The 26,543-nt window shown below is 43.8% G+C and overlaps 1 protein-coding gene across 7 annotated transcripts in view; it reads right to left on the minus strand.

The window, feature by feature from the left end:
* Nucleotides 1–26,543, minus strand: part of SLC38A10 (solute carrier family 38 member 10) — a 123,648-nt gene that overhangs the window by 77,854 nt on the left and 19,251 nt on the right. For 5 of the 7 annotated variants that reach the window (XM_089539640.1, XM_089539605.1, XM_089539623.1 and 2 more), the window contains 4 exons: nt 14,562–14,607; nt 11,395–11,488; nt 5,445–5,588; nt 3,156–3,280 (listed from right to left, as the gene is read on the minus strand). In XM_089539640.1, coding sequence (XP_089395766.1) covers nt 3,156–3,280; nt 5,445–5,588; nt 11,395–11,488; nt 14,562–14,607 — 409 coding nt within the window. Of the gene's footprint in view, nt 1–3,155; nt 3,281–5,444; nt 5,589–11,394; nt 11,489–13,637; nt 13,816–14,561; nt 14,608–15,310; nt 15,330–26,543 lie in introns of those variants that run through there. The other 2 variants (XM_089539632.1, XM_089539649.1) reach the window with 2 other exon arrangements.

Consider the following 26,543-nt stretch of genomic DNA (forward strand, 5'->3'; position numbering starts at 1 on the left):
TTCTGAGCTTGATATGGAGACACAGCAGCTTCTTGATGAAGAGCAAGCTATTTTTTTTCTTAACAGATTTTCATCTCCACCATAAAACCTATCCCTTGTGTGCAAGAAATAGAAAGGGTGCATTTGTTCTGTTATTTGTAGATTTGTTATGAGCGGCAGGCAATACTGCATGGAGAGAGGACCCTATCCAGTAAAATAATGGAATGGAAGCAGTTAGGAATCTTAGCCTTATTTCATCTGACACAGAATGGCGAACACCACCAAATAACTCTATAGTAAATGGCAATATGTTTGGGGGCAGGGGGCTGTCCAGCCCTTAGGCCCTAAAAACACCCCTGGGCAGCCAGCCTCCTCCTCACTTTTTGGTCAAAAAATTTTTTCAATCAAAAAATAGTACCATCTTAGTCACTTCAAACAGTCAGGGGAGCCTAACTGAAAGGTGACTAGGAGTGATGGAACATCACATCCAGTTGACCAAAATGGAGGCCAGGATGAAGTGGTACCAAAGGAATTTGAAAACTGAATGGGGCAAAGGCCCCACCCAGTCCCAGAACATACCCAGGCCAATGTAGGGGGAGTTAAAGTGGTCAACATCAAGGTGGATATTTGTGCTATATAGGGATCCTTGAGGAATGTGATTTTAGCAAATTCCAATAAAAACTAGCCTAATGTGTATTTCCCAAACTACCTGCTGATCAGAGCTTAATTGTACACCATATTTTACTCTTTCCAAATCTTTGTAGATAATTCTTTACCTTTTTTTAAAGGGGATATAAAGAGGCATTTTAAATGCTTACTTTGAGAGAGAGAGAGAAGAGAATCATGTAGACCTCCAGATATAAAGGAACTGCAATTCAAGGCATTCCTCACCATTGGCTATCCTGGCTGGGACTCGCAGTTCAACATCTGGTTGGCTATATAGTTACAATCCCTGCTTCAGAGCATGCCTTTTAACACAAATATCTGTGCAGATTCTCCTTTCTTTCATCTACTGATTAATGTGAGAGTGAGATGAAAAGGATTTACTGTACAAGTGAAGACATATGAAAATGACATGGACTTGAATCACACCAACTCACAAACACACATCCCAGTGCTAGAATAATATTTTTGTTGCACTAATACTTTCACTACAGTAGTAGTGACAGTGGTCATCAACTAACAATAACAGTGCCAACCACTAAAAGTCAGTAGGTTCACAGGAGAATCAAATATGCCTCTGTTTGAAAGTCCTTTTTCAAAGGTTATGTCAGCATTGCTCATGTTACAAATGAGCTGTTGTGACGGGGAGACTAGCCTAAGGTCACACAGGAAGGCTGTAGCAGAGCTAATATTACATTTCTAAGCTTCCTGGCTCCCAGCCCTATGTGCAGTCTGTTAGACCATATGCCACGCTCATGGGGGTGGTGGGGAGGGAGGCAAACACGTTTCTCTTTGAATTTGGCAATGATGATGAGCCTCAACACCAGAAATGAGCCAACTCCACAAGAAAAGTATGCTTGTGCATTCACAAGCCGTAGCAATTGACATTCCAATGCAGATTGCTTTTTTGTCTCTAGAGAGAAGGAATTCAGGGTTTAAATTTGTCACAATTTTTTTCTGAGAGGTCAGTGACTGCAAGCCTGCCTACTCTGGGATTTATCAACATGTGACATCATACAGGCCAAGAAGTGTGTGTTATTCTTGCTCTTGGGAAAAATTACAGGTTTGAGTTTTGGTTTGGCTTGCCACACTGGTGGTGTAGCAATCTATATTTAGACAGATATGTGAATATACTAGTCAAGAACATATAATTTTCCTGTGTTTCCTACTCCCAACAAATGAAGGATGGTTACTGAATGGCCACCACAAGAAAAGGGACAATTTTGGATTTTAGAGAAGCCTGCTGTGGTAACTAGGTACAGCTATAAAAGAATGAATCAATCCTTCTGTCACCAATTACAGCAGAGACACTTAAAAACGAGTGAGGCATGTTCTAACTGAGAGACATAATAAGTGGGGGACAGAGAGAAGAGTCCAACCATGCCCAACAAATGGTAACTAGCCAGCCCAGGTCCAAACTGAATACATATACAGTTTTCAGCAGGGTCACTTTCAGACCAGCCACAAATCAGAGGGTGGCTGAAGCCAGTGCTACCAGAATGGAAAGGAGACTCATCTGCCACTAAAAGCTTCCATCTGCCATAACAAGTCCTACAACTAAGGATATGCATGTGCTACACCAAAAAACAAAACAAAAAACTCCAAAACAAAACAAAACTCTACCCCCTCCTCAAATTTTCAATCCTGAATTGATTGTGCCTGTGTTGCATTTGTTTCCATAATTCATATTTATCAGCGCTGAGATGTGAGGGCAGGGGAAGATGGTGGAAAGGGAGCAGGAAAAATAAGACAATAATGAGAGCATGTGGAGGAAACTGAACAGGGCCCTAACGAAGGACTAGAGCTAAGATAGGGTACAAAAAGACCATTTGTATGACTGTGACTCGAGTTTCTACTCTCCTGTCTAAAAGTAAGTGGTTTTAAAAGTTGTTACTTAAAAAAGAAGGAAAGAAGGAAAGCCAAGAATTTCAAGCCAAACTCTGGATTAAGCTTTGTTTTGGGTGATGCACAAACAGAATGTGCAGAGCAGCCCTCCCCATAGCCTAGGAGAACAACTGGCACCCTATAATCAACCATGTCAATTTAGCCCAAGCACCATTTCCTTTTACTTAAATTCAGCTGAAATTGTTACTATGCTTAATGAAGATGTTCACATACATCATTTCAGGTATGCTTCTATAGCCTACTGTGGTGTAATTATATCTGTTTAAGTTCTTGTTACCTCTCAAAATGTGGGGTCAAAAGCATCCTTAGTAACAGACATGAAAGGCAATGGAAAATTACAGTAGGGATGTAGTTGCCTCCTATGAACAAGAAGCTCCTTAAGCACAATGACTCCGGAGTGAAACATAACTCCCTCTCCCAGCTAGGTAACAAAAGGGTCACAACCCAGTCAGATGCTGTACCTCAGTGAGCTGTAAAATATTTTGATTAAAATCAAGTCAAGGGGACCAGATGGTATCTATCCCATATAGGCCATCCTGACCCTTTGCCCTTAACAAAAACTTGTTCCATGCCACAATTCCTAAGCAGCTAGAGTTGCTGGTACTTACGACTGACAGGCAAAAGACATGCCAAAGATAGGAATGCAGCGAAAAATGCCCTCCCAGCGGGCGTAACTGACCCGCTGCAGCCACTGGCCACCAAAGAGGCCATGTTTGAAGGCAGAGAGCACAATCTGTAGCCAAGGAAAAGAAAAGAAAGGTTACAATCAAGATAATATAAAAGCCAAGTCAAACCAATGGTTGGCAAGCCAAGTTGCAACTGTTATACTAGCACTGTGAAAAACATCAAGGAGGTGAAGATGAACTAGCCCAGAATTATATGGGTGACATTTCACTATATCATGTCTTCCAGCCACTGCTTTTCTGATAAGACTTGAAGACTTTGAGATTAAAGTTTCTGCATATATTACAACCATTTACACAAAAAAGGAAGTGGTGGAGTGCCTGCTTTCTCTCCGCGGAGTTTGAAGGCAAAGAGATGTTTTCTGTCTTACTCAGACCACTTTTCCACAGCCAGCATGAACTCTTAACTTTAATGTTCTCTATGGCCTTGTCCCACCTGGACCACTTCCCCTTACATTTTTCTATAAGCAACTCCTCCAGCAATACTACCCTCAGTTACCCAAACATCTGTTGGTGTCTAACGTAATTTCATCAATTCTCCCTTTTTGTCCCTATATTCATGACATTTCTTTCCTTAATATGCAGCATCTCTTTCTCTTCCTTTGCAATCCAAATTTTCCAGAAAGACTTTGGCTTAAGCACTTTACCTCAACTTCCAGCTTCAAACCATATGCGGCCATTTTCATCCAGTACTCTCCTAGTCTATCCCTCCATAAACTCTGTTGTCTTTTCACTGTTCTGTTTTAGATGTTAAGCTCCATGGGAGAAGGGGCTTATATTTTTACTTTTTATTTATGAGTCTCTGAAAAGCAGTATGTATGACAGTGGAGCAGCAATACATATGTTATGCGCATTTCAATTCAGCATGAACATTTATGAATGAATGACTGAATGAAATATTTATTTATATCCCGCATCTTCCGTTTTGGGGATTGAGGCGGGTAACAACATGATTTATGCAATTCACAATAATATTTTTAAATTATTTTGATATGATCTTTATCATGAGTTCGCAAAGGCCCAACACAATTTTTACCTGTTGCTTTCTAAACTGTGGACGGGGAAGATACAGTTCTTCTTCCTAAATGTTGCCATACATCAGACTAGAGAAATGGGACAAAGGGAAAGAGACCTAGGAATACCATCAGAGATGCAGTGATACAGAAACTGAAGTGGAAGGCCAGTTTCAAGGACATGTTTGCTGAGCCTCAAGCCATGAACAGAACTCTCTAGAATGTTAACTGGCTTGAGGCCTGGCAAATTCTTTCTTGAATGAAGCACTGGATTAAAGCCTTCATGGTTTGGGTCCAGGTTACCTACAGGATCACCTTCTCCTGTAGAATCTGCCCTGTACACCAACCAGCCAGGACTAAATTGGCAATGGTTTCCCAGAGGATCTTTTGATCTGCTGCCCTGAGACTGTGGAATGACCTGCCAAAAAGATATGACAGCTGAAAACACTGATGGTATTTAAAACAACATTAAAGACACATTTCCTCTGGCAGGTCTACTCAGTAAATTTTAAAACATGACTTTTTAATTTGTGTATTTTAAAGAATGCACCCATATGAGTGTACTTCAATGGTTTTATAATATTGTATTTTAATTGTTGGCTTTATGTGTTTTCTTTTTAATTCTTTGTATTTTAAGATGCTGTACCTCACCTCGAACCTTGAGTAGAGGCAGGAAAGAAATCACCACCATCATCACCATCACCACCACCACCACCACCACCATCATCATCATCAGGGAGCAAAAGTGAGGGAAATAATCAAAGAACTCTTCCTGCAATCTGTGTGGCCTAAGAGCCCACAGTATTAACTCCACAGTATATAAAATGTGCTGAATTGCTGGAAGCTGGGGACGTGGCACAATCTCCCTGGAAGAATGTGTAGTCTTAAGTAGCATACAGGAGCCACATTCCTGAGTCTGTGGTCACACAGGAGAGCAAGCTGACTCTCTGTGACTCACAGTGGTTGTCTTCTACCAGGCAGTGCCAGCAATGTTAAAGAGAAAAAGTCTTTCAGACCAAATCTTGGGCCTATGAGCTGCTGCCAATACGCAGATCTGGCATCCATTTAAAATGTCTTCTGAGAGCCCACCCACAAGGAAAGCTTGGACACTGTGGAATTTAATTTGCACTGTGGTTTTCCTTGGATGAATTAACCACCAACCACTGAAGACAACAAAAGCCTTCCAGTCATTAATACTGACCACAAACATAAACACTGTGTAAAAGATCAGAGCCATGGCACTGAAGGACTGTATGGAAGCCATCATGTTCCTCTGGAGACTCAGCGGAAGCACTATGCAGAGGGAGACAATAAAGAGCAGGACTATCCGGAACCAGCCGCTCACCTGAAAGATGAATGTGAAGAAGAGTTACAGCGAGCAACACTCAAAAGATCCCATGTATTGGTGGCTAGTCTAGTGAAGACATATCAACAGAATTAAACATGTGAGACATAATATTGCCTTTGCTATGAAAAGCACTGAAAGCAGGTTATCGAAAGGTTTTTGGCTGTTAGAAAAGCTGCTTGCCACAGATCATTCTGTGATTAGCTCACATAGTCACTGGGTGCCACTGTTGCTCTATGAAGCTCTTACCAAGCCCATTTTAAAAGCAAATGCTTGTTGGCTGTTTTAAATGGTAATCCGAACACAACCTATTTGAATATCTTTTATGTACTTCCAGCAAATAAAATGAAAACTAACCTTGCTGCAGAAAGGAAAATGAATGAAGAAATGGAAGTCTTGGAAATTCTGACCCAGAAAATTAACCGGCAGCTTTTTGCTATTTATTAAACCAGAAAGCTTGGAAATGCCTAGAAATATTTAATACCTAATTTGGCTTTGCTTATGACGCATCTTTTTAACGTCTCAACTCCTTAATCAGAGCTTAACTACATCAGGCTGGAGCAGATAAAAACCATGCCAAAACTCAACTGAATGTCCATTTAGCTTTTCTGGCCTACCCTTGCCCCTGTGGATTGTTATTTGGTCCCAATTTCTCCACTGGGAATTAAACTGTTCCTGCATTGGAAAGGCAAACAGCAGATATGCTATCAGCACTGCACTTTCTTGACCTGGTTTGCTGGGTTATTCACCATCTAGTTGTGCAGTTCTATTTGGAGGTTTGAGATTAACAAATGAATCAATACATCCTAAGGTTTATACCACATCCCCAAAGTCCTGTTCAGTACGTCAATGTATTCAATTCTCAGTCCTGTCACTGTCTGCTCCTAGAATTCTTGATGATACAAATTTCAGCATCTTTAGCTTTCAGTTCTGTTGATTCATCAGCATAACAAGCCCACACTCTACCTTGTCCTGTCTCACATCACCATCAAGTTACATATGTTACAAGCACTATAAAAGGTTGAAATGCTAGAGTAATTGGGAAGGGTATGTGGATATGTAAGTAACTGCTGTATAAATAGAAAGCAAAAGATGACAGTCTCATGGCTAAACTAAGGAAAATGTACAGCATGGGCAGGCAGACTTCAAGCATGTAGGATCCACTTTGTTTTAACTAGAATTTCAAGATCCACCAACTATGAATCTGGTGCAAAAGATATACAGTTAGAAGAAAAGAATACAGAGCTCAGGAATTTTCTTGGAGTACCAGTACAGAATGCTATTCACAGCTGTTCAAACAAAAATACACTCCTAGTCATCCCAAAATTTCTTAATTTCAGCAGTATAATTTAGGGATTGGGGTGGGCAATCATTCTACTACTGAAATTAAGCAAATTTTACAGCAAATCATACTGTGATTTACCTTCTGTCCAGCCCTAACCTACAAGAAGTCCCAACATTTGCAGAAAATCACTTGGGATGGAGCCTTGGCCACCAGATTAATCAACCTGGGTGAAACTTTGATTTGTGCTAGATCAGGCATTACAGGGCAATCTGCTCTGGGTTTTCTGCGCTCACTTTGTTGTTAACTGCCCTCGAGTCAATCTCGACTCATGGCGACCCCATGGATGAGACATCTCCAAGACCCCCTGTTCTCCATCTCTCTACTTAATTCCTGCAAACCCATGCCCGTGACCACCTTAATAGAGTCCATCCATCTGGCATGTGGCCTTTCTCTCTTCCTATTTAGAATCACAGAATCATAGAGTTGGAAGAAACCACAAGAGCCATCCAGTCCATCCTCCCTGTCATGCAGGAACTCACAATCAAAGCACCCCTGACAGATGGCCATCCAGCCTCTGTTAAGACCCCCAAAGGAGGAGATTCCACCACACTTCAAGGGAATGTGTTCCACTGTTAAACACCTCTCACTGGCAGGACGTTCCTCCTGAGGTGGAATCTCTTTTCCTGTAGCTTTCATCCATCGTTCCAGGTCCTATTCTCTGGGACACCAGAAAACAAGCTTGCTCCATCCTCAATATGGCATCCCTTCAAATATTTAAACAAGGCTACAATATCACCTCTTAACCTTCTCTTCTCCAGGCTAAACATACCCAGCTGCCTAAGTCTCTCCACGTAGGGCATGATTTCCAGACCCTTCACCATTTTAGTTGCCCTCCTTTGGATATGCTCCAATTTCTCAACATCCTTTTTGAATTGTGTGCCCAGAACTGGACACAGTATTCCAGGTGGGGCCTGACCAAAGCAGAATAGAGTGACACTATTACTTTCCTTGATCTAGACACAATGGCCCGATACAGACGGCGTGGAAGTGCCATCCTTGGGCCAAAACTAGGGCTGGGGAGTGCACAGCAACCATACACTCCCCAGCCCTAGTTCGTATGGACAGTGCCATTTTGGAAGCATGCCGTCCATACAAAGCGTGGGACGATGGTGTCACGCACATGCCGCCTCCACACGGACCAGTACATGTGTGACATCATCGCGACACTGCAGGGCGCTTGGGGAACCCTTTCAGCATTGCAGGAAGCAGCTCCGAAATGGAGCTCTTTTTGTGCGCATGCATTGCTGGCGCAGTTTTTACATGGCCGCGCCAGCGATGCAAAGGAGAAAGGGGCCAGGCGGTCCGTTTCTCCTCTTTGCCACACTTGTCAGGGTGTACGGGGGCATGAAGCCCCATGGACACCTCTTTCCAGGCCACGGAGAAGCGGCATTTTGCCACTTCTCCATGGCCTGGAAAAGCGCCGGACTGGGGCATCTGGGCTGTCAGTGAGGCTGCCCTGCCTCCAACCTGGCGCGGAAAGGGATGGCTGTGGACTGCCCCTTTTCCGCATTCTGTACTGGGCCTATATGTCTATTGATGCAGCCTACAATAGCATTGGTCTTTTTAATTTTTTTGTGAGAGTTGTTCTAACATGGCACTGTTGACTCATGTTCAACTTGTGGTTTACTTGGACTCCTAGATCCCTTTCACACGTAGTCTCATTAAGCCAGATGCCCCCCATCCTATATCTATGCATTTCATTTTTCCGCTCTAACTGCAATACCAATCATTTTTCCATGCTGTTCGCTTTGGCCCTGTTTTCTAGACTATTCAGATCATTTTGAATTTTGATCCTCTCCTCTGGGGTATTAGCTACTCCTAATAATTTGGTGTCATCTGCAAATTTGATAAGTATGCCCTCCAATTCTGTCATCCAAGTATTAATAACAATGTTGAATAGCACTGGGCCCAGGACAGAGCCCTTTGGGACCCCACTGGTCACTTTTCTCCAGGATGAAAAGGAGCCATTGTTGAGCACCCTTTAGATTCGGCTGGTCAACCAATTACAAATCCATGTAACAATTACCTTGTCTAGCCTACATTTTACAAGCTTGTTTGCAAGAATGTCATGGGGAACCTTGTGAAAGGCCCTACTGAAATCAAAATATACTATATTCACTGACTCTCTGTTTAATGAGCTGCTCTAGAATTTTTCCTAGTATCGATGTCAGACTAACTGGATGATAATTGTTGGGATCCTCTTTTTTTCCCCTTTGGAAGATGGGGACAATGTTTGCCCTCCTCCAGTCTGCTGGGACTACTCCTGTTTTGCAGGAGTTCTCAAAGATTATTGCCAATGACTCCGATATTACATTTGTCAGTTATTTTAATACTTTTGGATGTAGTCCACCTGGTCCTGGAGACGTATATTCATTTAGAGTAAACAAGTATTCCGGTACTTTGTCTTTACTTATCCTGTGCTGAATTTCCCCTATTCTGTCCTCTGCTCCATTTTCCTCATATTGACTATCCTTTTTCTTTTCTGAGAAGACTGAAGCAAAGGTGTTCAGTAAGTCTGCCTTTTCTCTGTCCTGTTAGCATTTTGTCATCTTCTCTGCACAGCGGCCCTACCATTTCCTTCTTCTTCCTTTTGCTGTGGACATACCCAAAAAAGCCCTTTTTATTGTTCTTAACCTCTCTAGCTAGCCCGAGCTCATTCTGCGCTTTAGCTTTTCTGACTTTACCCCTACATGTGCTAGCTATTTGTTTGAATTCTTCTTTGGTGATTTCCCCTTTTTTTCCATTTTGTATACACGTCTCATTTAAAACTTAAGTCAGTTAAAAGTTCTTTAGTCATCCATCCTGATTTCTTGAGACACCTCACATTTTTCCTCATAGGAACAGTTTGAAATAGTGCCTTCAGTATCTCCCTTTTAAGAAACTCCCATCTATCATGAACTCCCTTCTCTTTTAGTATACCTGACCATGGGATCACCCCCAGTATTCCCATAAGTTTACTGAAATCAGCTTTCCTAAAGTCTAGAATGCATGTCTGACTATGCCTACCTTCTCCTTTCCACTGTATAATAAACTCTAGGAGAACATGATCACTCTCATCTAAGGATCCCACCACTTGCACTCCATTGACAAGGTCATCCCTTAGTTTGAATCAGATCTGAAATAGCTAATCCCCTTGTTGCCTGTTCAACCTTCTGGACAATGAAATTGACTTTGAGGCAAGTGAGAAATTTGCTAGACCTTGAGGATTTGGCTGAGTTTGACTTCTAGCAAATATCAAGATAGTTGAAGTCACCCATCTCTCTTTTCTGAGTGTGTGGTCATCTGTTCTAGAAAGGTATCATCCAATTCCTCCATCTGACTTGGGGGTCTGTAGTAGACTCCCACAATAACATCCCTGCTGTTTGCCTCCCCTTTAAGTTTTAACCAGATGCTCTCCACCTGGCTTCCAGCATTGATGTCCTAGATCTCTTCACTGGTGTAAATATCCCCAACATAATGCTATTCCTCCTCCTTTCCTGTTTAGCCCATTTCTCTTAAAAAGGTTATACCTTTCTATTACTACATTTCAATCATGAGACTCATCCCACCACGTTTCAGTGAGGCCTATTATATCCACCTTTCCCAGCATTATTATCTTTTCTAATGAGTCCTCCCTTCTCATGATATATCCAAAGTTCGACAGCCTCAGTTTGGTCATCCTGGCTTCCAGGGAGGTTTCTGGCTTGATCTGCTCTAGGATCCACTTGTTTGTCCTTTTAGCTGTCCATTGGATCTTTAGCACTCTTCTCCAGCACCACATCTCAAATAAATAGATTTTCTTCCTATCATCTTTCTTAACTGTCCATCTCTCACATCCATACATGGTAATAGGGAGTACGATGATTCTAACTTTTCTCCTGAGTTGTATAACTTTGCCTTTTAAAATCTTTTCTAGTTCTTTCATAGCCACCCACCCCATTCTTAATCTTCTTCTGATCCCCTGACTGCTGTCCCCATTTCTATCAATGTTTGATCCCAGGTATGAGAATTATTTTACTATTTCTATTTCTTTGTCTAGATTGAATTTGTGAAGTTCCTCAGTGGTCATTAGTTTTGTTTTCTTTATGCTCAACATTAAGCCTGCCTTTGCACTTTCCTCTTTGATCTTCCTTAGTAGGTGTTCCAGATCTGTGAGATTTTCTGCTAGTACTATGATGTCATCTGCATATCTTAGATTGCTGATACTTCTTCCTCCTATTTTCACTCCTCCTTCTTCTGTGTCCAAGCCTGCTCTTCTTATATGTTCTGCATACCAGTTGAACAGATAGGGTGAAAAGATATAGGTCAATGCTTACTAGTAATCTTAAAAATGGCAGAATGGAGAAGTGCTGAGGTGTACCACAATACTATTCAGTCAAGATGCTTTCATAAGCAAAACATGCGCCATAGGCAAGGTAACAACAGAAAAAGAGGAAATTTTCTGTATTACTGTTGTTAAGATCAACAAAAAAACAAGCTTACCTGAAGTCCAAACAACCGGGCAAAGAAGTTTGATCCCAAGTCACCAATAACAACATAAAAAGCAATGCAGGTTCCCAACATTAGTCCGATCATACTGCAAAAGGACACAAAGGGGCAAAAGTTACTCCAGAGCCAAACATTTTCTTGGAAATGTTATTTCCAAGGAAATAACCTTATTGCTTGCCAGGTATGAACCAACTATCTCATTAAGATGACACCTGAAGTGCTTTGAATATAAGCATTTTCCATGGTTTATGTACTGGATACCTTCACTGTACATTTCCACCATCTTCAGGAGAAGGACTCATCACATACAGCAGGTACTGTGCTTCATTTTCCTTAACATTAGCACTCAGCAAACACAGTGGGCCAAAATGGGTTCCCAGGCATTGCATGATTGTCACTTGCTATTTGATGTTCTTTTGTTGCCTGTCTTATTGAATCATTTCCTGTATTGCTATGTATTTTATATGTATTATCCTATTATTTCTTAGATTGTACGCCATAGGCAAGTTTACTCTTTTATATTTACTGTTTTTATGTACAGCGCTGTGCAAATCTACAGCGTAATAATAATAATAATAATATGTTTGACACCACCTTCTAGGCCTCAAACAAGGCCTATAAAGTGAAGCAAGAGCCAATGAGAAGATGTGATTCCAGAGGATCACATTTATTGTTAACAGATGCCAGATGGTAGTAGAGACATAATGAAACCATCTCTTGGCATGCCTGAGGATTATTGCTAGCAGTCTATATAGTAAATATAGCCTCAGCTACCCACATTGTTTGACTCTGAAGTTGATGACTACCCTACAAAACATTTGCAGACTATATGCAATCTCAGGGGATCTTTTGAACAGGTCACAGAGAATACTGTCTGCTGCAGCATTCTTTCCCTCTCCTTTTGGAAGCTTGGGAAAAATACATTCATTTCTCATTTGGCACATTTTGATTATTTGTGTAGGAAAAATCCAAAGAGATCTATTTCTTCATGCACACTCCAACATTCTGTCACACCAAAGAGAACGGAGAACATGCATTCAAAAAGAACAATGATAATTCTGTATTTTTTCTGAAACACGTTCTGAAATAGTACCATTTGTTTCCTTCATACCTTCTAAATAAGCAAAGACATAAGAAAAGATATACATACATACAAATACACACACAAATATGTGTAATTCGCATGGTATAACTGCTTCTTTGTCATAAAACTATTTTATGAAATAGCTGAAATATGGAATAGTTTTAGGCAAGCTAAGAGGCCTGGTAGAGGTATGGGGCAGCAGCTTTATGAGTCTTTAATAAAAGGGACAACCTAGCAACCACCCAGCAAGGAGAAGTTAAAGCCTTCGAGTTCATACATGTTAATTTAACGGCTTTTCCAGAGCCAAGGATGGAAGCTCTATTTTGGGAATATGTTTTTAAAGGTGCTATTATTCACTTATATATTTTGCAGAAAGAGGCCGACAGGTGGGGTGGGGGAAGGCAGAGACTCAGAATATCCAGTGGTATTTCATCACACACAGAGATTTTTTTGGGAGGGGGGAGTCCAAGTTTGAAGATTATACTTATTCAATGGAGAGTAAATGGGACTAACTCATCTCAAGAAGGTGGACAGTATTTTAATTAAGAAATCATCCTGGCAACCCATGTGCCATTCCCTTTCATGAAGGCATGGAACATTTCCCTATCCATTTCCAATCATATGAATCACTACAATGATTATAACAATTACCTGCATGGAAAAGTGACTGCAATGAAGTACTGAGAATATTTTTAGACATTTTGCAAAGCAGTTTAGCAGCTGGGAATAAGGATGTGAGCCAGGATCACACACTGGCCAGTTCACCATAGAGCACACAGTTTGAGAACCTCAGTCATAAAACACAACCTTGTAATGCCACTACAGTGCAAATTAAGCCTGGATTAGCTGTACAGCCCAGTTTCTTACTGGACACATGGCTGCAGATCCAGGAAAAGAAGGGCAAGGGCAAATATCTTGCTAGGTTTTTCTTCTACAATTCAAACTCTGAGAAAACTGAGATACAGCCTAACGGGTGGTATTTCTCTTTACTGGAGAAATAGTAAAAGAAGCATAAGGTTTTCAAATGATGGCAGGAGCGTTGTGTCATTATTATTGTCAGTAAATTTACTACTGTGGTCGCATATCATTCTTGTTCTACAGAGGGGAAAAACAATCATAGACAGGATAAAAAGCCACTACTGAATTAAAGCACCTCTCTGCACAGACTGAAGTGGGAGTAATGATCATGCTTCTCCTGTATGATTCGTAATGTGGAGGGGAACAGCAGGAGAAGGGAATGAATTCCCAGGCCTCCCCAAATGGAACTTTACCACTTCCACTTTGAAATTGATGGGACTGTGCATCAAGCCATTTGTGACAGCCAAGGAAATCTGAGAGAGAAGCAACGAATAAAATATTAAGGACACTTCTATCACTGTGGAGGGTCTTGCGAGTAATGCAAGAGAACAGAGAACAGGTGCTGCATGCATACCAGGCTGGCCATTATCACAATAACAACTACACACACAGAAGGTGGAGGGCCAACACATTCATACTGCAGACACATCATTAAATGTCTTCTGCCCTTTAAAAGTGAGCCTGTGTTTTGTCCAAAGATCCAAGTGTGTGCTGTCTCCTTTCTTTGCCAAAATAATTAGTGCAGCTAGAGAGATCTTAAGCCAACTCAAACACCTACACACTTACAGAGTTCAAGAATGGGAAAGACTTTTTTTAAACTGGAGCTATAGTTGTCAATGTGTATCCAATGTGATGACATCAGAAATACTGGAGAATCTGTGGCCCTGCAGCCATTTTAGACCATGAGACCCACAATCCTTTAGCATCAGCCATGCTGACATGGACTTCGGGGAGCTGAGGTCCAAAAACTTGTGAAGAGCCAAAGGCTCTCTGATATTCAAGACATTCCCACAAATTGGACAAACAGGGGTTAGTACTGTCAAGTTCCATAAGAGAAAGGTTGTGATGAGCCCAAAACAGGACATGGCATTATAAATCTGGGGGGGGGGGGGGGGGGGGAATCTGAAAAAATCAGAGAAAACTGTATGAAAAACTTTCAACAAACAATTTAAAAATACTGAAATTTTGAAGTGAGAGCAAGGAAAAGAAAGAAACTTACCTAGTTTCTACCAGCATTTTCCCAGGTTTTCCATAGGCATGGAAGGCTAGAAACAAACAAACAACAAATGGGAAAGTGGGAAAGCACATACACCACACACATATCACCAGAATTATTCTATGTTCAAAATGTGACACATAAAACACCAGCCAACAGAAGCAATTCAGAAGGAAGGGCTTTGCTAGTTTTGTACTTCAGAGCTGGTTTGCTTCTACCCCATCATCTTTCATAGCCTTTGTTTTTCAAGTTGACATACCATTCACAAATCAGAAGCCACATAAAACAAATTTGAGAGAAAGATTCAAAGCAGGTTCTTCTCTCCATTTCCCCGACCACCAAAAGATCCAACAGAGCTAAGTAGGAGTTACACATGGCAACCATTAAAAGAAGAAAGTCAGAACTGAAAAGAAAATATGCGAGCCTAAGAGACTGTGTGGCAAAAGTTACTGCAGTGCAAAATTTCAATCAAGTTCCCATTTTTATTCCTTCCTTCCCTATTATGACTGAACCATTTGGTGTTGCTGATGGGAGGATTGAGATGGTGCCCAGAATGTTCAGCCATCCTGAGAATATCCATGATTCACAACCCACACCAAAGGGATTTGACCATGAGATTTCTTTTTTCGTTTCATACGCTGGTCAACACTTCCAGCACAAAGCAATCAGCTGCCTTGAAATCACTGCCTCTCTGGAAAGCTCAGCATGTATTTTCAAAAGGCATTTTACTAAGGGGATAAGAGGAAAATTACCACCGCCAGTTCTGAGAGAGAGAACCTTTTTAATCGGGCCTGTTGCTAATGCCACATTCATGTGAAATGTTTACAGAGGGCAACTGGCTTTCAACCCTAGGTCTACCCAATGTTCTCTTGGTGAAATCTGTACATAAAAAGAAAAAGAGGATCAGTCACCCTAGTGCCGGAATATAACCAAAGAATGGATGAAGACAATAAGAGAAACCTCTACCAACAATGGACTGTGGATAATGCCTTCTTAGTAATGGATGTCTCATTTTTTTTTAAAAAAAAGGTCCTGCTGATCTTCAGTTTAAAAGATCAATTAAAAAAAGAGAATCAGGATAAAACAGCCCAGGTCAGTGTTCAGCACGAGTGGGAAGGCAAGAAGATTTGCTTATAAAACATTTTTAAGCAAGAACCCAACTTCCTATGAAGGACAGACTAACCGGCTGTTATCTATCACTGGATCTGAGTGCAAAAGGTTTGGCTACAGTGTTGCCAATTTCCGGGGAATTCCCCAGTTTCTGGGTAATTTAAAAGCTTTCTGTTTTATTTTTGTGCATGAGAAATTTCCAGGTAAATTCCGGGAAATCAGCCCTCACCCCACCCCCGAAAATTCCTTCCTGCCCCCAAAATGGCCGAAAATACCTCCCATCCCAGATGTTCCACCCCCCTTTTGCATTCCCATAGTGCCTTGCAGTAACCCCTAACCCAGAAGTCCCGCCCCTGACCTGGAAGTCCCGCCCACTTCTGGGGAAGTTGGAGGCATTCCGGGGAGCCAATCAGAGGATTTCCTTTGAGGGTGACTGGCAAAACTGTTTGGTTATCAAAGTATTTTCCCTTTTACCTTAAGCTGCTCTTATGCTGCAATTCCATGAATTATGTCCTCTGGCCAGACTTGAGGACAGTAATTGTGGACGCCTTCTCCCACAATAGTTTCACCCTCCTGAAATTTTTCTGTGTTTTAGAAGTGTGTATATGTATTGTACAAATGTTTTTATATGGAATAACGTTACTTCTCCAGCTCCAAGGCAAACTTGATGTTGAGGAATTAGTAATGAGGAGTAAACCAGTAGGTGAAAGTAAGAGAATCTTTAGTTACCCCACCATTGTTAATAGCTATTAAGTCAATTTCAATTTATAGCAATCCCTATGAATGGGAGACCTTCAAGTCACCCAGTCATCAACAGCTCTGCTCAGGTCCTGCGGACTCAGAGCTGTGGCTCTCTTGATTGAGTCTATCCATCTGGTATGAAGTCTTCCTACTTTTCTACTGCCTTCTATCTTTCCAAGCATTATTCTCTTTTCTAGTGAGCTGTGTCTTCTCACGATATGGCCTCATGATATGATCAAAGTATGACAATGTCAGTTTAGTCATTTTGGCTTTTAGGAGAGTTCAGGCCTGTTTTGTTTGATGTCTCATTTGTTGGGTTTTTTTTTAGCAGTCCATGATATCCATAGAACTCTTCACCAGCACCACACTTCAAATGAGCTGATTTTCTTCCTGTCAGCTTTCTTCATGTCCAGCTTTCACAATCATATGCAGAAATATGAAAAACAATGGCACGGACAATCCTAACTTTAGGATTCAGTGATATGCCTTTATACTTCAGGATCTGATCTAGTTCCTTCAGAGCTGCACTTCTAAGTCCTGGTCTTCTTCTGATTTCTTGACTGCAGTTTTTATTTTGATTAATGATTGAGTCAAGGTATAGAAAATCTTCAGCTATTTCAATGTGTTCGGCATCTACTTTAAAATTACATAAATGATCTGTGGTCATTATTTTTGTTTCTTAATATTCAACTCTAAACCTGCTTTTGCACTTTCTTCCTTCACTTTCTTCAGTAATCATTCCAGGTCTTTTCTATTTTCTTCTAGTACTATTGTGTCATCTGCATATCTCAAATTGTGGATGTTCCTCAAATTTTCATGCCTCCTTCTTCCAAGTCTAATCCTGGTTAATGTATGATATGTTCAGCATTAAACATATCATACATATTGTCCTGAGTACAGGTTACATATCAGGACAATCAAATTTTGTGATACACACATTTCTTTAAGAGCAAGCCACAGTTTTAATGATCTATACAATCAAAGGCTTTCCAACAAAGTTCAGGCTGATTTCCTTCTGAAGTTTGTTGGTTCAAGCCATTGGCCCATCTATGTTTGCAATATGATCCATAGTGCTTCTTCCTTTCCTGAACCCAGCTTAGACACCTGGCATTTCTCTTTGCTGAAGAATTTTGAGCATTCATTTTCTTGCATGGGAAATTAACGTAATGGCCCTATGGCTACTGCAATCCCTGGTGTTTGCTTTCTTGGGCACTGGAATGTATATTGAACATTTCTACTCTGTGGGGCATTCTTTGGTTTTCCATATTTGTTGAGAGATTTTAGTTAGAACTAGCGTAGATTCTGTCTCTACTGTTCCTTGTGATTTATTTTTTCCAAGTGCTCTGACTGCAGCTTTCACTTTGCTTTCTAAAATGGTAGACTCATCTTCAAATGGTTCCCCCTTGAATTAATCTGTTATGTTTTCATCTCTTTTAAAAAGTTCTTCAGTGCATTGCTTCCATCATCTTTTTATTTCTGCTTGATCATCTAATGAGTTCCCCTGATGGTTGTAGATCATCCCCACTCTTGGTTTAAATTTGTCTTTGGTTCCCCGGATCTTGTGGGAGAGGTTTTGTCTTCGTTTTTTGTTGTTACCTTCTATTTCTCTGCTCTGATTATTACAGTAGTTCTCCCTAACCATGTGCAGATGTCACTGAACAGTTGCATTCAAGGTTCTGACTCTATTTCTGTCACCTTTTACTTTTGCTTCTCATCTGTTCTTAATTGTTTGCAGAGTTTCTTCTGTCATCCATTGGGGTATCTTTTTCTTTTTGGCTACAGATAGTGTCTTTTTGCATTCCTCCCTGACAGTCCCTGGCTTCAAACCAGAGTTCTTCTTGCTCCCAGTCAACTAGACTTAATAGTGTCAATCTATTTTTTTTTAATCATCTTTAATGTTTATAGGGATGTTCTTCAGGTTGTATTTTGGCATGGTGGTTGATTTAGTGTTCTTCTCTAGCTTTGATGTTAGCAGTTTCTGACCTGTGCCACAACCATCTTCTTGTCTTGTTTTTGCAGAGAAAATGAAGCTTTGTCATCTTCTGCTTCTAATTATGTAGTCTATTTGATGTTCATGTATGTTGCTTGAAGAATGTGTCTGTGATGAACAAACTCTTGGCCTCACAAAATCCAATCAGTTACTCTCCTGCTTCATTTCTTAATCCTAGGCCAAATTTTCTTACAGCCTTTAATTTTCCTACCTTTTGCATTTCAATTGCCTATGATTACAAACAAGTCCTGTTTTAGTGTGTGATAAATTTTCTTCCAGACTCCAGCACAGAATCTTTCAATTTCTTCTTCTTCTGCCTCTGCAGTTGAAGCATAAACTTGGATTATGGTTATAACAGTCCGTCCTTGCCTTACGCGGCAGGATCCGTTCCGGATCCCGCCGCATAAGGTGAATTCCGCCTATGCTTGAGCCCCATTGGAAACAATGGGGCTCGTGCGCGGCGGCGCAGGAGCGTGCGGGGCACAACGGGTGCGCGCGCCCATTCAATTGAATGGGACGCGGCGCCCCTTCTGCCCCGTGCGCACCCCGCGGCTTGAGCGCATATGCTCAAAGCCGCGTATGGCGCGGGCGGCTGTATTGACAGATTTTTCCTGAAGTTTTATCGGTATTATTCAGTCAGACTTTGCATCTTATACTTTGACTACGTTTGCTACATCTCTCCTCACTATAAATGCCACCTCATTTCTACTTAGATTTTCATTTCCTGAGTAAAACACTATATAATTAGCTGACTCAAAATGTCCCATTCCCATCTGCTTTAGCTCACTCACCTCAAATACTGCAATGTTCATATGTTCCATTTTTTTGTTTTACTTGTTTTACAGCTTCCCCTGATTCATGCTTCTCACATTCCATGTTCCTATAATATGTACTGTGCACCTTTGGTCTTCCCTTTCACCTCTCAGCATGTCAAGAGATTAAGGTCCCTTTGGTTTGAGTCCAGTTGCCTCATTAGCCACAGAGCTACTTGTACTTGCCCTCTGCTCAACCCCAGTGGCTCACTGAGTGCCATCTGAACTGCGAGCATCATTTATTTATTTAGAGTATTTATAGCCCACCCTTTAGCTACAAAGACACTCAGAGTGGCTTGCAATTTTTTTAAAATTAGATAGTTCCCTGCCCTCAGGCTTACAATCTAAAAAGAATGGTGGTGGGGAAGGGATCAAGTTCATTGGCTCGTCTCTCCCTCTGGAGCCATGGCAGATGGACTGGAGGGAGGGCTCTTCATCTTACTGTGGGCTAGGCCCGATGGAGCTGGCCTCCCTCTCTCCCTCTAAAGCTGGATGATGCTGGATGGGTTGGAGGGAAGGCTCTTCATCTTACTGTGGGCTAGGCCCGATGGAGCTGGCCTGCCTCTCTCCCTCCGAAGCTGGATGATGCTGGATGGGTTGGAGGCAGGGCTCTTCATCTTACTTTGGGCTAGGCCCGATGGAGCCTGCCTCTCTCCCTCCAAAGCTGGATGATGCTGGATGGGTTGGAGGGAAGGCTCTTCATCTTACTGTGGGCTAGGCCCAATAGAGCTGGCCTGTCTCTCCCTCTGAAGCTGGATAATGATGGATGGGCTGGAGGGAGGGCTCTTCATCTTACTCTGGGCTAGGCCCAATAGAGCTGGCCTGCCTCTCTCCCTCTGAAGCCGGATGGATGCTGGCACTATCTCTTGTTTCATTTTGGACTGTCTCATCATGGAGGTTTCGTGGTAAAAGACACTCAAACGGAGGTTTACCATGCCTCCCTCTGGACAGTACCAACAAGCGTTAAGAATGGTGCTGCTGCTGTTGTCTGTGAGAGATCCTCCACCAGTGTCACTCTCTACTGCTGCTTCCCAGAAGCAGTTTGGTACATTTAGTCTGGTTCCTCAGCAAAAGCCTGTTTGACATGGGAGACCCTTCCAACATAGCGTCTTACCTCACAGGAGCATGCAATCCCACCACCATGGAAAAGTAGTGCCACTGGTGTTATTTACTATCATTGTTTTCATACCAGGAGAAAATTTCCCATTCAAAATTGAACGTTTGCTCCAGGGTTAATTCTTTATGATTATTATTTTATTATTATTATTAAACTTTATTTTTAGAGTGCTATAATTATACACAGGTTTTATGAGGTTTTGAAATAAAAGTCTAACTATGAGACAGTCAGAGTGGTGTAGTAGTTTGGTGCTGTACTAGGACTCTGAGAGAACAGGGTTCAAATCCCTGGTCAGCCATAAAGATCCATTAAGTGATCTTGGGAAAGTCCCATCTTTTCAGTCTTAGAGGAAGGCAATGGAAAATCCTTGCTGGAGAAACCTTGCCAAGAAAAAAACTCATAATATGATTGGCGTAAGTCAGAACTTGACTTGAAAACATACTAAACAGTAACAACAACAGCTATTCATGGTTAGTTACAATAATTTTTAAGATGTGGGCATGGAAGAAGTAAAAAATTCTGAAGCAAAAGAATTCCAAAAAGACTATATCTCACTTCATCCTCAGTGCAGACAACCCTTATAAAACAAGCCTTTTTAAAATTTGAGGAACATATGGTCAAGCTGCTAATTCAACATATAGTTGTGGAAATCACTTTTTGCACAACTTACAACATGCATGCTGAAGGAAGTGTGGAATTATGGCAGGTTCTTACAGATGACAATATCTAGCATATCAGAGATGTTCTTGGAATTGCAAATCTGTAAATGGCGTATGATGGTATCTTGGACCCTCTGATATTACACTGCTCACATTAGAGCACATGTAGGAGCAGTTACGTGAACATATGAGCCAGCTCTCTTTATTTGCCACTGATACTTGAGAAGAAATGAGGGTTTTGTACAATAAGGAAAAGAGTTGCAACCTAGCCTAATCTTTAGTAATAAAGCACACTGTAAATACCAGTTACTAAATAAAGCTCATTCATCTGTGCACATCTAGGACCATCAACATTCAGATTTTAATTTGGCATCTCATCATTATATAGGAAGATAACTGACGGACTTTGTAACAGCAGGAGGAAAAATATCACGTGAAGAAACATGCTAAAAATCAATTTCAGGCGGGCAGGGAGATGATGTCAGGTAAAAGTGATGTGTTATGTTAACAGAAGAATTCTGTTAGACACTGAAAGGGAAATAGGTTAAAACAACATCTTAGGATTTTGCCTCTGGAATGATATCTGGTTAATAAGCAAAATTAGGTTTTAAGTCTGGGAGTAAAAGGAAAAATAACTGGAAAGAAAAACTATCCCTATATGTTATATACAGTATTATTATTCTGAAACAATTATTCAGTCCTTCAATATTTAAAAGTTAATACCCTTTTACATAGTAGCCTGCTACAAAAGGGTAATTATTCATCCCTTACAAATAGGGAATGAAGACTCTCAAGCTGCAAGTTGGATTTGGGTCCTCCAAATCAAGATCACAGATCTAGCCGGTGGCATTCTCAACCCTGGTGTCACCCAGAGCGGGGGGCTGCTGTTGTGGTGGGTCTGCTGGTGGGGCAGGAGCCAAACAGGCACGCTCAGCCCTTGCTTGCTTTGGATGCCCTGGCCTCTTAATGAGTAGGCCAGGCCCCTGGAGCAAAGGCAAGTAGACATGCTTGGCCCTCCTTCAACCTGTCTGCCTTATGAGTAGACCAGTGTGTTGCAGCAAAAACAGGAGGGGCACACTCAGCCTTCCTTCTCTCTGGTGCACAGCCTCCTCATGGCCTGACCAGGAGTCACCCCTTTTCTAGGCTGTCACCTGGTGTGGGCTGCACTCCCTGCACCCACCCTAGTTGATGTAGTCATTCATTCTAACCAATTTCTGAGGATTTTTAGGAGCTTAATATCGAATTGCTTTAACACCAGTATTAGTTCCTAATATGATTGCTGTTAAAACAATTCAATCTTCATTTCACTGTGTTGTTGGCCTAGAAAGCACAAGGGGAAGGCTCTTAAACTGCTGGCAGAAAATAATAATAATAATAATAATAATAATAATAATAATAATATGTTTTATTTTTATACCGCTTTTCCGAGGTGATCAAAGCAGTTCACAGAATCAATAAAAATTAACACATCATAAAAACAACATGCAATAAGACAAGCAAGATGGTGGTCAGGAGGAGGGCTTTACTTCATAGCAGGCAGAGGCCTGTTGTTGCTGGCCTGCTTCTCTCCCCCTCAAGATGGTGGTCAGGAGGAGGGCTTGTCTTCTTAGCAGGCAGAGGCCTGTTGTTGCTGGCCTGCTTCTCTCCCCCAAAAGATGGTGGTCAGGAGGAGGGCTTTACTTCATAGCAGGCAGAGGCCTGTTGTTGCTGGCCTGCTTCTCTCCCCCTCAAGATGGTGGTCAGGAGGAGGGCTTGTCTTCTTAGCAGGCAGAGGCCTGTTGTTGCTGGCCTGCTTCTCTCCCCCTCAAGATGGTGGTCAGGAGGAGGGCTTTACTTCATAGCAGGCAGAGGCCTGTTGTTGCTGGCCTGCTTCTCTCCCCCTCAAGATGGTGGTCGGGAGGAGGGCTTGTCTTCTTAGCAGGCAGAGGCCTGTTGTTGCTGGCCTGCTTCTCTCCCCCTCAAGATGGTGGTCAGGAGGAGGGCTTGTCTTCTTAGCAGGCAGAGGCCTGTTGTTGCTGGCCTGCTTCTCTCCCCCTCAAGATGGTGGTCGGGAGGAGGGCTTGTCTTCTTAGCAGGCAGAGGCCTGTTGTTGCTGGCCTGCTTCTCTCCCCCTCAAGATGGTGGTCGGGAGGAGGGCTTGTCTTCTTAGCAGGCAGAGGCCTGTTGTTGCTGGCCTGCTTCTCTCCCCCTCAAGATGGTGGTCAGGAGGAGGGCTTTACTTCATAGCAGGCAGAGGCCTGTTGTTGCTGGCCTGCTTCTCTCCCCCTCAAGATGGTGGTCGGGAGGAGGGCTTGTCTTCTTAGCAGGCCGAGGCCTGTTGTTGCTGGCCTGCTTCTCTCCCCCTCAAGATGGTGGTTGGGAGGAGGGCTTGTCTTCTTAGCAGGCAGAGGCCTGTTGTTGCTGGCCTGCTTCTCTCCCCCTCAAGATGGTGCTCGGGAGGAGGGCTTGTCTTCTTAGCAGGCAGAGGCCTGTTGTTGCTGGCCTGCTTCTCTCCCCCTCAAGATGGTGGTCGGGAGGAGGGCTTGTCTTCTTAGCAGGCAGAGGCCTGTTGTTGCTGGCCTGCTTCTCTCCCCCTCAAGATGGTGGTCGGGAGGAGGGCTTTACTTCCTAGCAGGCAGAGGCCTGTTGTTGCTGGCCTGCTTCTCTCCCCCTCAAGATGGTGGTCGGGAGGAGGGCTTGTCTTCTTAGCAGGCAGAGGCCTGTTGTTGCTGGCCTGCTTCTCTCCCCCTCAAGATGGTGGTCGGGAGGAGGGCTTTACTTCATAGCAGGCAGAGGCCTGTTGTTGCTGGCCTGCTTCTCTCCCCCTCAAGATGGTGGTCGGGAGGAGGGCTTGTCTTCTTAGCAGGCAGAGGCCTGTTGTTGCTGGCCTGCTTCTCTCCCCCTCAAGATGGTGCTCGGGAGGAGGGCTTGTCTTCTTAGCAGGCAGAGGCCTGTTGTTGCTGGCCTGCTTCTCTCCCCCTCAAGATGGTGCTCGGGAGGAGGGCTTGTCTTCTTAGCAGGCAGAGGCCTGTTGTTGCTGGCCTGCTTCTCTCCCCCTCAAGATGGTGGTCAGGAGGAGGGCTTTACTTCATAGCAGGCAGAGGCCTGTTGTTGCTGGCCTGCTTCTCTCCCCCTCAAGATGGTGGTCGGGAGGAGGGCTTGTCTTCTTAGCAGGCAGAGGCCTGTTGTTGCTGGCCTGCTTCTCTCCCCCTCAAGATGGTGGTCGGGAGGAGGGCTTGTCTTCTTAGCAGGCAGAGGCCTGTTGTTGCTGGCCTGCTTCTCTCCCCCTCAAGATGGTGGTCGGGAGGAGGGCTTTACTTCCTAGCAGGCAGAGGCCTGTTGTTGCTGGCCTGCTTCTCTCCCCCTCAAGATGGTGGTCGGGAGGAGGGCTTGTCTTCTTAGCAGGCAGAGGCCTGTTGTTGCTGGCCTGCTTCTCTCCCCCTCAAGATGGTGGTCGGGAGGAGGGCTTGTCTTCTTAGCAGGCAGAGGCCTGTTGTTGCTGGCCTGCTTCTCTCCCCCTCAAGATGGTGGTCGGGAGGAGGGCTTTACTTCATAGCAGGCAGAGGCCTGTTGTTGCTGGCCTGCTTCTCTCCCCCTCAAGATGGTGGTCGGGAGGAGGGCTTGTCTTCTTAGCAGGCAGAGGCCTGTTGTTGCTGGCCTGCTTCTCTCCCCCTCAAGATGGTGGTCGGGAGGAGGGCTTGTCTTCTTAGCAGGCAGAGGCCTGTTGTTGCTGGCCTGCTTCTCTCCCCCTCAAGATGGTGGTCGGGAGGAGGGCTTGTCTTCTTAGCAGGCAGAGGCCTGTTGTTGCTGGCCTGCTTCTCTCCCCCTCAAGATGGTGGTCGGAAGGAGGGCTTGTCTTCTTAGCAGGCAGAGGCCTGTTGTTGCTGGCCTGCTTCTCTCCCCCTCAAGATGGTGGTCAGGAGGAGGGCTTTACTTCATAGCAGGCAGAGGCCTGTTGTTGCTGGCCTGCTTCTCTCCCCCTCAAGATGGTGGTCAGGAGGAGGGCTTTACTTCATAGCAGGCAGAGGCCTGTTGTTGCTGGCCTGCTTCTCTCCCCCTCAAGATGGTGGTCGGAAGGAGGGCTTGTCTTCTTAGCAGGCAGAGGCCTGTTGTTGCTGGCCTGCTTCTCTCCCCCTCAAGATGGTGGTCAGGAGGAGGGCTTTACTTCATAGCAGGCAGAGGCCTGTTGTTGCTGGCCTGCTACTCTCCCCCTCAAGATTGTGGTCGGGAGGAGAGCTTGTCTTCTTAGCAGGCAGAGGCCTGTTGTTGCTGGCCTGCTTCTCTCCCCCTCAAGATGGTGGTCAGGAGGAGGGCTTTACTTCATAGCAGGCAGAGGCCTGTTGTTGCTGGCCTGCTTCTCTCCCCCTCAAGATGGTGGTCGGGAGGAGGGCTTGTCTTCTTAGCAGGCAGAGGCCTGTTGTTGCTGGCCTGCTTCTCTCCCCCTCAAGATGGTGGTCGGGAGGAGGGCTTGTCTTCTTAGCAGGCAGAGGCCTGTTGTTGCTGGCCTGCTTCTCTCCCCCTCAAGATGGTGGTCGGGAGGAGGGCTTGTCTTCTTAGCAGGCAGAGGCCTGTTGTTGCTGGCCTGCTTCTCTCCCCCTCAAGATGGTGGTCGGGAGGAGGGCTTTACTTCATAGCAGGCAGAGGCCTGTTGTTGCTGGCCTGCTTCTCTCCCCCTCAAGATGGTGGTCGGGAGGAGGGCTTGTCTTCTTAGCAGGCGGAGGCCTGTTGTTGCTGGCCTGCTTCTCTCCCCCTCAAGATGGTGGTCGGGAGGAGGGCTTGTCTTCTTAGCAGGCAGAGGCCTGTTGTTGCTGGCCTGCTTCTCTCCCCCTCAAGATGGTGGTCGGGAGGAGGGCTTGTCTTCTTAGCAGGCAGAGGCCTGTTGTTGCTGGCCTGCTTCTCTCCCCCTCAAGATGGTGGTCGGGAGGAGGGCTTGTCTTCTTAGCAGGCAGAGGCCTGTTGTTGCTGGCCTGCTTCTCTCCCCCTCAAGATGGTGGTCGGGAGGAGGGCTTGTCTTCTTAGCAGGCAGAGGCCTGTTGTTGCTGGCCTGCTTCTCTCCCCCTCAAGATGGTGGTCGGGAGGAGGGCTTTACTTCCTAGCAGGCAGAGGCCTGTTGTTGCTGGCCTGCTTCTCTCCCCCTCAAGATGGTGGTCAGAAGTGATGAAACTGCAACAACAATGATCTGGGAGCAAGGCACAGGTCAGTGCTTTTGGTGGAAAAGGAAACAGAGAAATTGGGGCCATGTCACTTCTGCCATTATCTCCAACACAGCCCTTGAGCAATCCCACCCCCCATCGCACTGGAGTAACTATCATGCTCTTGATGGAAGCACCCTATAGTTTGAGAACCACTGCTCTAGAGATACCAGTTCCTGTCTAACCTTGGAATCTAAGCAGGGCCAGCCCTGGTTAGTACTTGCATAGGAGGCCACCAATAAATACTAGGTACAATAGGCAGCATTTCAGAGGAAAGAACTGGCAAAACCATCTCTTGAGTATTCCTTCTCTAAGAAAACCCTATGAGATACATTGGGTCACCATAAGTAGACAAGCTACTTGAAAACACACACACTTGTGTGCA

Source organism: Sceloporus occidentalis, unplaced genomic scaffold (assembly GCF_023333645.1).
Source record: "Sceloporus occidentalis isolate IW3139 unplaced genomic scaffold, rSceOcc1.0.p SCAF_1, whole genome shotgun sequence".
Taxonomy (NCBI): Eukaryota; Metazoa; Chordata; class Lepidosauria; order Squamata; family Phrynosomatidae; genus Sceloporus; species Sceloporus occidentalis.